The sequence below is a fragment of the Martes martes genome, assembly GCF_963455335.1.
Source record: "Martes martes genome assembly, chromosome: 8".
In the NCBI taxonomy this organism is placed as follows: Eukaryota; Metazoa; Chordata; class Mammalia; order Carnivora; family Mustelidae; genus Martes; species Martes martes.
Genome location: NC_137895.1, coordinates 122602414 through 122618604, shown reverse-complemented (window position 1 = coordinate 122618604; position 16191 = coordinate 122602414). Strand labels below are relative to the sequence as shown.

The 16191-nt window shown below is 38.1% G+C and overlaps 1 protein-coding gene across 1 annotated transcript in view; it reads right to left on the bottom strand.

Moving 5' to 3' along the window:
- The window catches only part of MALRD1 (MAM and LDL receptor class A domain containing 1), a gene marked incomplete at its 5' end in the record, with an annotated part of 744051 nt that overhangs the window by 122675 nt on the left and 605185 nt on the right, over positions 1-16191 (bottom strand). Inside the window, one exon of the mRNA XM_080810106.1 lies at positions 6706-6831. Coding sequence (XP_080666232.1) covers positions 6706-6831 — 126 coding nt within the window. The remainder of the gene's footprint in view (positions 1-6705; positions 6832-16191) is intronic.

Here is a 16191-nt window from a genome sequence, read left to right as displayed (position 1 = left end):
CCCCAAATTGCTTTTCTTGGCTTTTTGCTTTTCTTTTCTTTTCTTTTCTTTTTTTTTTTTTAACAACTTCTCTCTTACAGGATACCATTCTTCCCTGGTTGGACTGTCTTACCTCCAATACTTGGTGGAAACTTGTAATTCAACGTATCTATTCTGAGCATCTGTTAATATCCAGCACTAGGCTAGGCACTGGATATATAATAATATATAATACAGGAAGTTTACAAAATTATTCAAGCTGTAGGCACCAGAGCCAGACTGCCTAAGAAAGAATCTCAACTCAACTTAATTAGCTGTATAATACAGGATAAGCTAGTTAATCTCTCTGTATCTCTGGTTCCTCTCTGTCAAACTGGGTTAAAAATATTACCTATCTCGGAGTTGTTGAGAATGTTAGAAAACACCTAGCTCATGGCACATGCTTAAGAAATGTTGACCTAAAAAAGAGACAGGGGAACCTGGGTGGCTCAGTGGGTTAATAAGCCTCTGCCTTTGGCTCAGGTCATGCATGATCTTAGGGTCCTGGGATCCAGCCCCGCATCGGGTTCTCTGCTCAGCCGGGAGCCTGCTTCCCCCTCTCTCTCTGCCTGCCTCTCTTATGATCTCTCTCTCTGTGCGTGTGTCAAGTGGCTAAATAAAGTCCTTAAAAAATAAATAAAAATAATAAATAAATAAATAAATAAATAAATAAAATAAAAAATAAAAAAATAATAAAAAAGAGACAATTGTGGTCTTTGCTAATGTTGACCTTCCAGCTTTATAGAAAATGCAAAAAAAATGACTAGGGAATTAAAATACAATATTAAAATTAGTATAACTTGGAATGGATATAACAAGGGTAATCGGAGTACCAAGAAGGGCACCTAAATCAAATCTGGGGAATAAAAAAAAAGCTTTTCAGAAGAAAATCAGCATTCATTTGGGTATGGGGGTGTATGTGTGTGTTTAAATATAGTCATAAAGACTCAGAGGCCCATGAAGAGAGTGTGGTATGTTTGCGGATCGGAAGGAGGTTCAGCCTGGTTGGACTGATCATGCAAAGAGAGTATGGGAGAAGGTCAGAGACACACAGGGGCCAGCTCATATAGGCTCAGTGAGCAGTTTAAGCTTTAACCTAGGAAGCCAGAATTTTAAGAAACTAAGTGCATGTTTCATGCTTTAAAAAGACAATTCTGGATCCAGTATGTAAAGTCAACAGAAGGGCTAATACTAAAATGCAAGAGCCCAGTTAAGAGCTTTTTGTAATAATCCAGTAAGAAATGGTGGTTGCCTGAATCAAAGAGGTGGGGTAGGAGGCTGAGAATTGTGGGGATTTGTAAGATATTTAAATGTTGGGATTGAAAGATCCTGGTGATTATTTGGAAGAATAAAGGGTAATGTTAAAGATTCTGGCTGGGCCTCTGGTTAGCTGGTGGTTTCATTCACTGAATTGGGGGATCTGTGGGGAAGGGAGAATTTGTAGGGAAAGATGCTGGTGTTTTAAGTCCCTACGGGGACATCGAAGTGGAAGTATTCCTTGGGCAATATTATTTGCAGGTCTGAAGCTCAGATAAAATACAGGCTAGGGCATGGATTTGAAGCTTTGGATTTCTTCCTCTGCCTTTCAGCTATCATCAATTTTCAGGCTTGCCCCTCAAAAATCACTTGAGATCATTTTATTAGGTGTCATGGGGTCACAAAGATACAGTATTTGACTTCACAGGAGCAGACTAACCTTAGCAGAAAGAGAAACAATTTACTTGGGTAGGGAAAGGATGATGGTAATGAACAATAGGAGAAAAGTAATAAGGAGAAGCAAAAATGCCATGTAGGAAAATATTCCTCGGAGAAGAACTTTGAAGGGCAACTAGAGAGAGTCAGATTGTGGAGTCAGTCACTGAACACTGGAAAGGGGGCAGAAGAGGGAGTATGAAAGAGGAAAAATAGGGAAGGAGGAAGGTTGCAGTGTGGGAACGAATTTGCAATATACCATGTGTCTGGTGTTCTTTTTGCTCTCAAAGGTTTCCAGTGATTTGCTTTTCCAGGAATGTAGCTGGCCCCTAAACAACGTGGGGGTTTGGGGCACTGACCCTCGCACAGTTAACAACCCATAGATAACTTTGAACTCTCCCGAAACTTAACTACCAATTGCCTACTGTTGACTGGAAGCCTTACTGATGATATAAACAGTTGGTGAACGTATCTTTTATATAAACAGTTGGTGATAATACAAACAGTCGGTGGTAATATAAACAGTGGGTGAACATATCTTTTATATATGATGTGTATCATATACTGTACTGCTGCAATAAAGTAAGCAAGGAGAAGAAAATGCTATTACGGAAATCAAAGGAAGAGAAACTGCATTTCCAGTACTTTCCTGTAAAAACTCTGCCTGTAAGTGGAGCCTCACAGCTTGAACCTGTGCTACTTAAGGGTCAACCGTAGTTCCAATCTTGCCTTCCCTCCTCCTCCCTATTTAATTATAGCACGGGAGTGTGGTACTAAAGATGGGGGTACAGCTACATCCCTCAGGCTTTCGGGCATGCTCAGCTGAACACGACAGATGTGAAATTTCCTTCCTAAACAAGAAATTAGCTGGTTTGACTAAAAACAGCCCACCAGCATGATAAAGCATAAATAGCTAGAAACCTTTCAGATAAACCATTTTATGGTTATGTTTGGTCTTAAGTACAATTTCAGTCTTCCTCACATAAGGGCTTTGTTTTTATAAAAAAAAAAAAACAACGTAGAGTGTCTGATATTACAGAACATCAAAATACACATAGCTGCACATATTTTTTTCCTGGGGTTATTAGTATTTACCTTGATTGCGGAGAGTAAAACACAGGCCTGCTTTACATCAAAATAAAGCTGTGGAAATTTAAATATGCATTTTATTACCCTGGATAATGGAGCACAGTGGAAAAGAAGCACTGGCCAGAGCAAGGAGTTAAACTCGGTGTTTTGGAAGAGAGACTGTTTGTAGATGACCTCCACAGGTTCTTTATCCCATAAGAATGGGAAGACACAGTACAACATATTTTCACCTTTACTTTACTCAAAACAATTTAAAGTAGGGAACAGCTGAAATGGGCAGGGAGGGGTCTATGACTAGTTAGCAATGAAGAGATTAAACTCCCAGGATATAAGCAGCTCTCAAATGGCAAGTCAGGGTCTATGGAGTTGATAGGAGAACCTCAGGCTCAGCCACATCAGTGTCTCGCCGCCTTGTACTCTCCTGCATTGGTTATTATGACCATGTATCTGGAGGCCAGTATGATTCAGCAGGAGGCCTAGGAAGTGAGAGCTCTCGTACAGTGGACTGCTGAGAAGACTGACAGTCACGTAAGTCCTGGTTCTCCCTCATTGACACCTGCTCAGTTAATGGGTTGTGTAACTTTGGACTAAGCGGTTTAAGTCTAAGCTTTCTCATGTTTAAAGTGAGAATTATATCTATCACCTTGCCTTCTAGGGCTGTTGAGAAGATAAAATGAAAGGTATTTGTAACATTTCTATACTAGTGAGTTACGTATGCATAATGTATTAAATAATTGTTCTCAGCCAGCTCTCTGTATTTGGGGATTGTTTAAACTGCCCATGAAACCTAATTTCTATTACCAGTGCTCTCTCCAGCTTTTCCTTTCCTTCTCCCCTGTACCATTATGAGCACCACTACCACTATCATTTACTGAAGACCTGATCTGGGTCAAGACTGTCTTAAGAGTTTTACTGGCATTACCTCATTTAATCCTCATAGCATTATGTGGTATATTCATAGAGATCCTTTTTCACAGAGAAGGAAACTGGTTAATAATACAATTTGCTCAAGTTAACAGCAAAGGAGCAAAAGATATTGAACTAAATACCAGTCCTCTAACACCTAAGTGTATTGGTTTAAAAATGTCAAATGATCTGCTATTCAGGTCAGAATTTCTGTATAACCCCTTGCTGTTCTTGATATTATGATCATGAACTTCTTTGAATGGTACAGTATTTATGCACTGTCATGGATTAGATATACACCTGCAATCACCTGCCTGTAGTTTCAGGAGCTATATGGATCTAAGAATCTTTCAGAAAACCAAATGGCTTGGTGCAGTAAACCAAATACCCAGTGGGCACAGACTGTTCTCTTTATCTTGAAATCCCAGCACAGGGACTGCAGGGAAGATTAACTATGGCTTAGAAATCTGGCATAGTTCTACTCTATAGTGCTTTGGTTTGGTGTATGCTTCGAGTAAAAAATGTTCTTGTTGGAAAGAACAGTAACTCTAACGGAGGGTATTCATTTAAAATAGAGCAAAAGGGAGGTGGAGTGGGATGGGTGAAAGAGGTGAAGGGATGAAACGCACACTTATCAAAGCGAGCACAGAGTGAGGCACGGCTGTGATGAATCACTGTACTGTACACCCGACACTAATATAATACTACATGTTGAGACCACTGGAATTAAATTTTTTTAAAAACTTAATAAAAATAAAACCCTCTGAAATATTATTAGGCATTACTATTATTATTATTAAACATATTAAATTGTATTCATAATATCCCATCCTAAAACCTCATTTTTTTTCAAGGATTTTATTTATTTATTTATTTGAGAGTGAGAATGAGCACCAGCGGTGGGAGAAAGGAGGGGCAGAGGGAGAGGGAGAAGCATATTCCCTACTGGGCAGGGAGCCTGGTGCAGGGCTTGATCCCGGGACCCCCAGGTCATGACCTGAGTTGAAGTCAGATGCTTAACTGACTGAGCCACCCAGGCATCCCTACAACTTTATATTTTTGATGCCTTTTCCTTATTCTACTTCAAAGGATGAATATCATAATTAGAGTATTACCTTAACATAATTTTCATTAACCTCCAGTACTACAGATGACTGGAAAAAACTCCCAATTTAAATTAAACCAGACACATTCTGTTCAATAACTTTCTGCTGCATAAGCAACCAAAACTTGAAAATAATATGCCTTTCTAACATAACTTGGGAACACACGGCCTTGTCGAAATATACTTAACCTGCAACACTTACATAGGGCCTGAGGTCAATGTTCCCGTTAATGACTTAAACCTCAGGTGAGGGGAGACCAGATGCTCACCGCCTGCTGTGCGACCAGGGACATTATTGGATGCTGTCAGGATCGGGCTCATAAAGTCTATGAAATGCTACCCATAAAGGGATATGATGTTTGGAAAGAAAGAGGAAGGTGTCATGGGCATTGACACCTCTTAGTGTGGATTAAGCTGAGACACATTCTTAACCACAGAAGCATTGACTTCATCATATTTGTTTGACAAACTAAAAAGCACAGAAAATATAGAGAGCAAAAAATATAATGTGAATTTTATTTCTGAAAACTGTTTCACTAGTTCCTTATATTACTGTAACCCAGTAGCTGGGGCAGAATGACGTGTAAATGAACTGTGAATGAATTGCTGAATGACTCAACTCGATGGGGCCACCAGAATGTGCTCTCGGTCACTACCTCCACGTTGTCAGGATGAATGAGAAAAGTAAAATACATAGTCAGACAATAACACATCACATGTTATGGTATATTTGTTCTCACTGAGGACTATCCTGAACAAAAATCTAACCTTTATGCAAATAAATTTGGGTACTGGATATCAGTGCTTTGTCTTAATAGTTTCAAAGACTGAAACTATCTTGTTTATATTTTTCTTACTCTGGAAAGAAAGTGAAAGCATTTCCTTTGGGTATCAATCTGATGTATAAGCATGCCTGGTACAGAAATAATGGCAGAGACCGTTCATCTTTGCATATTTTATGGGACCAGATTTGCTCGCTTCTTGATTTCCTTTTGTACTCATAAAATTCAGTGCTCTGTGAGTATTCATTTCAGCAGCATAAAAAATAAGACTTTCTTGCACTGTGATCTGATTATAATTATCATGCTTTTGTCACTTATCTCATAATAGTCTGCGATCTTGAAAGATACAAAGAATATATTCTCTCCTAGTTTTGATATTAAATATCTCCAATTTATTTAGAATATATGATTGAATATATCTTTTATTATAACTTTGTATTTTCATTGTGAGAGATTTATATTGCCCCTACTTATCTATTATTTCATATATCTCCTGCATGAAATAAAAGTTCAATTACCCAGGAGAGATGTTAGCAATGGACTACAATAAATTAGAGAATTTTAAAGCAGTTCTGATCAAAGTATAATCACAAACATACATTATCAGCTCTGATAAATATTCCAGGGTCAGGAGAGAAAAATTTTTAAAAGTCAGTCTCAAGCTTAATAAACTGACTTTTAAACATGACTAGATCGTGCAAATGGAGAAGTGGGAAAATTATGATTAAAAAATTAATAACATGTTAGATTGTTTCCTTATTTTAAAAACCAAGCAATTTGCATCAAAGAGATTATCAAATACTATTAACTTTAAGTTTTATTAACTTAAAATTTAGTGTTTGATTTTTCTTCATTGGGGGACATTCATTTATATAGAATAAGCATGAATTCATTATATATTTATATATATTATATGTGTTATATATTATACTATATATTTATAAGCTTTTTATATGTTAATGTTAATATTCTTCCTGCCCTAAACCAATAATAGAAATCCAATTGTTCCATACTTGGCAATTATTAAGAATTTCAAGTTTTGTTATTTTTATCATCTACAGGGTTAAGTTACTGGCTTATATTGTAAAGAATATGTTAATGGAAATAGAGTACCTGTGCAGCTGGACTCATCAAGCTGGAAATCCATGCAGTCGACCAAACCATCACAGCGCTTGTGAACTGGGATACAGCTGTTAGAGGAAGTGCATGTCAATGCACCATCAGAACAGCTCCTGTTGGCTGGGGGTAATAATCATCATTTTTAAAAAATGAATTTTTTCTAATGAAATAGTAAGACAGTTTATTATATCATCCCTCATCTTTCTGGTCTTATATTTAAATTATATATTATAGTTCTTTTTGATTTTTCAAAAAGAAGTTTGTTGACAGAATCGTTTCCCAGCTGCGCACCATGTACTGTTATACAGGCGTGTATGTATAAAGTCTACTGTGTATACTATGTCGTCTGAATTGATTTTAGACTAAACTTTTATGTCCAAGTAGAGCTCTCTGTGTCTCTGCTGCTTCCCTAATGTCCCTGCCATTATGCTCATTTGCAATTACAGCAACCATTACTTGAATGTTCATCAATTTCCACATGGTTGTAAGTCCCGGGTGGTCACCGGGTACATAATGTAGGTCACAGCGGTTCAATGTAAGATGACTCTGTGTCTTCCTGGCATGGTGCATTTTACTAATTCCAGAGTCTCTTGTCGGCCGGACTTCAAGAGACAAGCCCAAGTCTTGCTCATAGGATGAGTTGTTTCAGAAAAATGACTTTACTGATGCTAACCAAGGGCACTGATACTTCCGTGGCAAACTAGTTCCTGACAAGTACTCGACCTCCCCCAGATGCTACACTTAGTCCTGAAACTGTATTTTTGTCTTCCTGCCCCTCATTCTCTTGTCTCATCAGGGCTATAATTTCCTGTAAAGCGGTAAAAATGTTGAGGCTCTTTTTATAAGTTAGTGCTGAAGAAGAGCCCTCCATTCCAGACTGCCATTAGGCATCTCTCATCTTGTATTTGCTTGAGAACCTGGAACCATGCCTGATCTCTCCTCTCTGGTTCTACTCCAGTTTTGCCCCATGCTGAAATCTGTCACGTCTCTAAGCCTTTCTTTGTGATAACTCTTCCATCTAGCTTCGCTGTGTTTGGAATAGAGGAAATGTTGAAGCATGGACCCATGGCATCATCTCGTCAGGAATCCTGGATAGATTTCAAAAGCATGAAATTATAACAATACTGATTATAGTGATTTTATTTTTTTTAATTTTTTAATTTTTTTATAAACATATAATGTATTTTTATCCCCAGGGGTACAGGTCTGTGAATCGCCAGGTTTACACACTTCATAGCACTCATCATAGCACATACCCTCCCCAATGTCCATAACCCCACCACCCTCTCCCATCCCCCCTCCCCCCAGGAACCCTCAGTCTGTTTTGTGAGATTCGGAGTCACTTATGGTTTGTCTCCCTCCCAATCCCATCTTGTTTCATTTATTCTTCTCCTTCCCCCCTTAACCCCCCATGTTGCATCTCCACTTCCTCATATCATGGAGATCATATGATAGTTGTCTTTCTCCGACTGACTTACTTCACTAAGCATGATACCCTCTAGTTCCATCCACGTCATCGCAAATGGCAAGATTTCATTTCTTTTGATAGCTGCATAATATTCCATTGTGTATATATACCACCTCTTCTTTATCCATTCATCTAATGATGGACATCTAGGTTCCTTCCATACTTTGGCTATTGTAGACATTGCTGCTGTAAACATTTGGGTGCACGTGCCCCTTCGGATCACTACGTTTGTATCCTTAGGGTAAATACCCAGTAGTGCAATTGCTGGGTCATAGGGTAGTTCTATTTTCAACTTTTTGAGGAACCTCCATGCTGTTTTCCAGAGTGGTTGCACCAGCTTGCATTCCCACCAACAGTATAGGAGGGTTCCCCTTTCTCCGCATCCTCGCCAGCATCTGTCATTTCCTGACTTGTTAATTTTAGCCATTCTGACTGGTGTGAGTTGATATCTCATTGTAGTTTTGATTTGTATTTCCCTGATGCCGAGTGATGTGGAGCACTTTTGCATGTGTCTGTTGGCCATCTGGATGTCTTCTTTGCAGAAATGTCTGTTCATGTCTTCTGCCCATTTCTTGATTGGATTAAGACCTCGAATAGCCAAAGGAATATTGAAAAAGAAAGCCAAAGTTGGTGGCATCACAATTCCAGACTTCAAAGCTCTATTACAAAGCTGTCTTCATCAAGACAGCATGGTACTGGCACAAAAACAGACACATAGATCAATGGAACAGAATAGAGAGCCCAGAAATAGACCCTCAACTCTATGGTCAACTAATCTTTGACAAAGCAGGAAAGAATGTCCAACGCAAAAAGACAGCCTCTTCAATAAATGGTGTTGGGAAAATTGGACAGCCACATGCAGAACAATGAAATTGGACCATTTCCTTACACCACACATGAAAATAGACTCAAAATTGATGAAGGACCTCAATGTGAGAAAGGAATCCATCAAAATCCTTGAGAACACAGGCAGCAACCTCTTTGACCTCAGCCACAGCAACGTCTTCCTAGGAACATCACCAAAGGCAAGGGAAGCAAGGGCAAAAATGAACTATTGGGATTTCATCAAGATCAAAAGCTTTTGCACAGCAAAGGAAACAGTTAACAAAACCAAAAGACAACTGACGGAATGGGAGAAGATACTTGCAAACGACATATCAGATAAAGGGCTAGTGTCCAAAATCTATAAAGAACTTAGCAAACTCAACACCCCAAGAACAAATAATCCAATCAAGATTACAGTGATTTTCTATGCCTAATCCTTTGAGTCCTAGGGTTCCTCAGAGATAAGTGGAGGGCAAGGCTTTGTGGTGCTTAACCCAACTTCAGCAAGAATGGTTCTGCTTTTCTCTGACTTCCCTAATGGTGTCACGTATAATACCTTATTTGAACACTTTAACCCAAGCCTGCTGCTAGAATTTTTTAAAGAAGGATTCACCTGGGAAGTTACTTCTACTAGGATAAAGACAAGTTCAAATTTCTCAAGCTAAATTGGTATTTTAGAAGACTCAGGAATAAATGTACCCATGAATGGGTCTTACACAAATTTTGCCAATATTATCATGATTTTTTAATTTTCTTTAAGTATATTTATGGGCTGGTGAGGTGCCTGGGTGGCTCAGTCGGTTAAGCGTCTGCCTTCGGCTCAGGTCATGATCCCAGGGTCCGGGGATCGAGTCCTGCATCGGACTTCCTGCTCAGTGGGGAGCCTGCTTCTCCCTCTCCCACTCCCCCTGCTTGTGTTCCTCTCTCACTATGTCTATCTCTGTCAAATAAATAAATAAAATCTTTTTAAAAAAAGTATATTTATGGGCTGGAATTGTTTGAGTTATCATAGGTTACTGACACAGTTTGACAGCTACCTATCAAAATTAATTTTCAAGTTACACACAAGATGTTTTGTTTTGTTTTGTTTTAAAGATTTCATTTATTTATTTGACAGAGTGAGAGAGCACAAGCAGGCAGAGCAGCAGAGGGAGAGGGAGAAGCAGGCTCCCCACTGAGCAGGGAGCCCAATGTGGGGCTCAATCCCAGGTTCCTGGGATCATGACCTGAGCCGAAGGCAGTCGCTTAACCAACTGAGCCACCCAGGTGCCCCACACACAAGATGTTTTTAAGAGTGTGTCTGTCCATTGATTAAAAATGCTAGCTCTGAAAATTAAAGTGATGCTTTTCATTGAGTAATTCTGTGGTGCTAGAACTTCAGTTCCCACCAGTAAATATTATGGAGCTGTCCCTCCATGTAAGACTCTATGCTTAGCACTCCAACTGGAGAATGCAGGGAAACACTTTTCAGAAAGAGTGATGAGAAAACAAACAAAAAGAGTGACCAGAACCTATATAACAATAAAAGCAAAATGACAATATGAAACCAGTTAAGAGTCCAAAATATAACAAAAAGAAATGCCATAAGGCCAGACTTAATTGCGAAAGCACTGGTACAGATCAGTATTATAAAAATGAGAGTTTCCTTTAGTGCACGAAAGTCTGTAAGGACTGAAAGAGTAGAGTCTCGAGATGTTTTAAATTTTCATGTTTCCAGTAAAAAGCCATTTAGCAGAGAGGGAACAAAATCTATAAATGGGGAATCAATAGGTTTGATATTAGAACAGTGAGTAAGGCAGTTTGCCTTTCACTGGGGAGTGTGTGTAAGGAGGTAGTGCAGACAAACTTAAAAACCACGCCAAAACCAGACTGTACAAATGCCTAATGATCCAGAAGAGATGATCTTTATGCTCTTGCAAAAGGTTAAATAATTTTAAGATCTACATTGACAAGATAAATGATACTGCAAACCAAGCAAACTAGGAAATAGAATAATCTTCCAACTCTTCTAAGATGAAGAGGTGTTTGTAAAAAATGAATATGTATGTACACACATGCGCTATATATTCGTGTGTGTGTGTGTGTACACGTTCTTGTCATCGTTTTGCATTGCAAGGGGCTGAGAGATCATATAAGATGACAGTTTTTAGGGGTTTTTAATTTTTTTTTTTAAGATTTATTTATTTAAGAGAGAGAACACAAATGGGAGGGGCAGAGTGAGGGAGAGAGAATCATAGGCAGGCTACATTCTGAGCAGAGAGGCCGATACGGGGCTTGCTCTCATGACCCTGAGATCACAACCTGAGCTGAAACGAAGTCTTAGATGCTTAACCAATTGAGACCCCCAGGCACCCCGACAGTTTTAATGTTTTAGATAATATAGTATGTTGAAATTTGTATACAAAGCTCATAGATAATACTCATCTACTATTGAAGCATTATTTCAGACACTTCTACTCTTGAAAACACTCATCTAATCCATCCACATTCCCTCAACCAATTTCCAGTGTGAGTGATAGCTTATTTTCAAATTGACTATACGGTGAAGAGCTCTAACCTGTAAGGGCCATAAATCCTCAGCTTTGGCCCAAATAGTATTGGAACACATAAAAAATATGTAACAAAATAAATGGTTTCAATCTACAAAAAGTCTTACTTTTCCCTTCTTGAGAAAGTTTAAATGAAGAGTTAAAAATTAGGTGTTTTATGAAATTTAAAACTAAATTCTTAGTTTCTATGGCATTTAAAATAGTATAATATTAAAGTTAATAGATATTTATCAATTTCCTTTTAAAAGTAGGTGGCAAATAAATTATGAATAGCAAATAGTATTTACTGAAACCCACACAGCAAAGTACATTGTACTGAATATAGGAAAAGTCATCAAACCATTACTTTCTTTTTCTCCTTCATTATTACTACAGATACGGCAAAGAAAAATTTCAAAAGTACTCCAAGTAATCTATATATAAAATTTATAGGAAACTCGGATTTTGTAATTTCCCTGGATAATATCTACTTTCACCATATTCAAACATTATGGTTTCATGTCTACAAAAACATTTATTTCAATCTGTCATCCTAGAGTTTGACACTCTTTCTTACCAAAATAAGCCAAGGAACACAGAACATTCTGTGACTTTTAGCTCCTTCACTCAGGTATTAGAGATACATTAAACATAAGCAATTCATGAAGGGTTCACTAGAGTTACTTTCCTAAAGCAAAATTCCCTTTATAAATTATTGTTGCTGCATACAAAACATACACAAAAGTAAAGTACATGTGTCTAGGGATGTGTATCCATTTACTATTATGATGAAAACTCATGTATGCAGCTCAGTATTTCTGAGAGCAGAGCGACCACGCTCTTGCACCCTGAGAACAAAGGCTATCAGCCTTTCAAGGCATGCACAGGCAGGATGGGTATTTACTCTATCCTTAAACTAAAACCAACTACTACTCTTACTGAAGTATCTTGGCAGTTTAAATAATTTTTATAAAACTACAAAAACAATTTAATGGGAAAAGAATAATAACTTATTATGTGTATTACACAATTGACTGTATTCATCCACTTCTTCAATATCTCTGGAAAACAGACATCGCCATTATTTTAATGTTGCATAAGCGGAGGGACACTTTGGTAAGAAGCTGTCACATGCAGACGGATGATCTTCGTACTATCATTGAGAAGCACCTGAGGATGCTGGGATCACTGCTAATATACTGAAAGGCTAGTAATAAAAATACTGATGATAAAGGTTGGTCCACCAATCTGAGGAGCATGACCCATTCTAAATCTTCCAAGTGTCAATCTTAACTTCCTAAGACACGTTGACTACTATAGGAATATAAAGTCAGAAAGTAGGTAGACTACCCACTTTCCTATCTTTTTCACAGTCACATCCATCACTGGCAGCTCCCATGGGCCTTTCCTGGAACTTGCTGCATCTTCTCTCTCTGCTCGGGATCCAGGAGGCTGAACTATCAAGGACCTATCCACACGCTTCTCTGTCCTCTAGCTTTTCCTTGGGTTTGGCTGATGTGTAGAACCGGCAAGAAGTAACACGGACGGAAGAGGCTGTGAGATCAGCATGGGCTCGCTGTTCCCCGACCTTGCAGCAGGCAGCTCTCTTTGATTCCAGGTTAAGATAAATCTTCCCTCTTCTCACATCCTTGGGTCCAAGGGTGATAACAGCCCCTGCTTTTACTATCTGTTGTGGTTTCTTTCTGCATACTACGTCCCTAAATAACTCCTTTATTAAATAATCTCAAATTTTACAGTATCAGTGTGCCATCTCTGTCTTGCCAGGATACTGACTGATGTAACATCTGATGAACTAGGGGAATATCAGTAAGAGGAATCCTCCTAATTTTGTGCTATTTTCTTTTATAATTAAACCATATTTATTTTTCCTCCTTTTTCTTTTCTTTTCTTTTTTTTTAAAGGGAAGGGGGATATTTTTGGTAAAGATGTAGCACTTCAGTTTATTAAAAAAATGTTTCCAGTGGAAAGACAATACTAAATATGAATTATTTTTAAATGCTGAACTCATCACAGGCTTATATAAACATTCTAATCACTAGAACATTTATTTTTGCAAGAATAAAAGGCCTTTAAATACCATTTTCTATTGATTTCCCTGTTTAAATTGTAACCACTTCAGAATCCTTATTCCTACCAACATTTAAATGTGTGCAAGGCTCTCAAAACCAACCAACTTAAAAAACAAAACAAAAAACCTTTTATTTTGTTCTACATCACATTCTAAGTGCCAGCTTCTTGAAAAAGTCAACAGTTGATTTCTCTCTTTGACTATTTTCTCTATAAAAGACTGGCTTCAGAATTCTGCCCTTCCTGTCCACAGCAAGTTCCCTTTCCAAGGTCACCAGGATTTTTGCTGTGCTTTTCCCAACCCATAGTTTTTAGGCCTCATCTTACATGATCTCTCAAAAACATTCCAACTTGTGAATACTTTTCATATTTAAGACTTTCTACATTTCATTTATGGCTGTCACTCTCCTTTTGCTATCCTCTTGTGCTTGTGACCACATCTCAGTGTCTTTAAGCGTTTTGGTTTTTTTCTGACCTGTCCTCCACCTTTGTCTTCCTCTCTCTGTTACCTCCTCCACACCCGCAGCTTCCAGCCTGTACACTGAAGGCCACGTGATTTACATAAATTGCTTCATCTCTTTCCTGAGCTCCACATATCCATTCTGAATACATTCTGAGTATCTCCATGTGAATGTGCCATAAATACCACAATCACAACATGTTTAAAAATGAAGCCACAATCTTCCCCTCAGGAATTTTCCCCAGCTCAGGAAAGGGCAAATTTGCTGTCCTGTTGCCCAAATCAGAAACACAGTTGGTTACTTTCTCTTCCTCCTCACCTGACCATCTCTAAAGTCTAATCAAAATCTTTCCTTCACACTGATCCCCAATCAACTCCTGTATACTTGAGTGTGACATCTCCTAGCCAGCCTGTCCCTCACTCCAGCACACCACCACTGAATAGTGGGTGGCGGTGGTATGATGGGTGAGGAAGGACTCTTCAAGACCTAGTCCCTGCTTATCTCTCCAGACTTATTTCTACATTTCTCACCACAGATTCCACTCCAGTTATACAAAATTTGCTTCAGGCAAACAACTTTTTCTCTATTTCCAGACCATTCTTTAGCGGAATCAAGCATCTCTGCTTCACTTGCCTAATGACTACTATCTTTCTAAATTTGCCCCTGCAATCACTTTTCTTATTAAAGTTTACAGATTCCCTAGCACCACTGTTAGGAAGTACCCTACACGGTCAATAGCGCTGTGTTTATCTCTGTCACAGAACTTCTCACGTTTTATTCTTGACTATCACCTTCAGTAACATATAATGTATCTACAACCTGAGTTGGTCTAATACCATATCCATCTATCATCAATGCCCATATAATATACGGCATAGCTTACATTCTTAATGAGAGTTTGTGAATGAAGAAATGACTGAATTTTTAAAAAATTACCATTCTAAATCAATAGGTAAACCCAGCAAAACAAACAAAAAAACTAGTATGTCTTTAATCTTTTGGTAAACTGTCATCATTAGGTACTTTTATCCTATATATTTGCCCTAGCATTTTTTCCCCTAGTTTATTTTCATATAGTTTTCCTTAGAGACTCACAACTTAATCAAATATATCAGAGATGGAGAGAAGCGATTCTCTCATGATACCAGTCTATTCCTAGCATGGGCTTATTTCCCTTCAGGAGCAGAATTTCATATGTGACTCCATCATCAAACACCAAGTTTCCAGGGAGTGTCTCAAAGTATAAGGATACTATACTTTCGTAAGCTCCTATTTAAATAGCATTCTTATTTGAAATCAAGTATCATACGACTCTATTGAACTTACTAAGATTTCTTTCAACCAAATTACATTAGAGCCCTGATGGGAATAGGGATAAATTATTTGGCAGGCTTTCTCTTCTTTATTCACTTCCATTTGTTTACCTTCCTCTAAGAAAATGTTATAGGACTTGACAAGTTGGCTTTTTTACAGAAAGAATATGCATGTAGGAAATAACATGGAAATGGAAAACCAATCTCTAAGCCTAAACTAGGAAACGAAGTTCACTTATTTATGACTGAAACCTTTAAACATCCGAATGCTGTCTCCCCTTTCTTGCATTCATCTGTACTCCTTTTCTGATAGTTATAATTCCTGATGCCCACTCTAAATAAGACACTGAAATAGCCTTATATTTCTTTCAGTGTCCCCTCTTACATTCCAAGATGTTTTTTACTACTGAAAAAGTTTTTTACTACTTAAAAAAGAAAAGTGGTCATTAACAGGTAGTTTGCATAGCCCTATCACTGCAACATATGCAAAATATAGAATACAATATAATATAACACCAAGCATACAAATAATTAAATGAGATGGTAGTGGTGCTTTGACTCACTATGCTTTTGGGCTCACCTTAATGATTGGTATAATTACTTCTTAACCAACACTCTCCCTTCCTTATATGAATAGGTTAGTTATAATGAAAGTTGAAGGTGCTGAATGCCAGGCTAAGGATTGTCCATATATTCTCTCAAATCCTCACAGCCCTGAAAGGTAATATTACATGGATGATAAGGCTGGTTCTAATAACTTTCCCAAGCCTGCACATGTAGTAAGTGATAAGGATGAT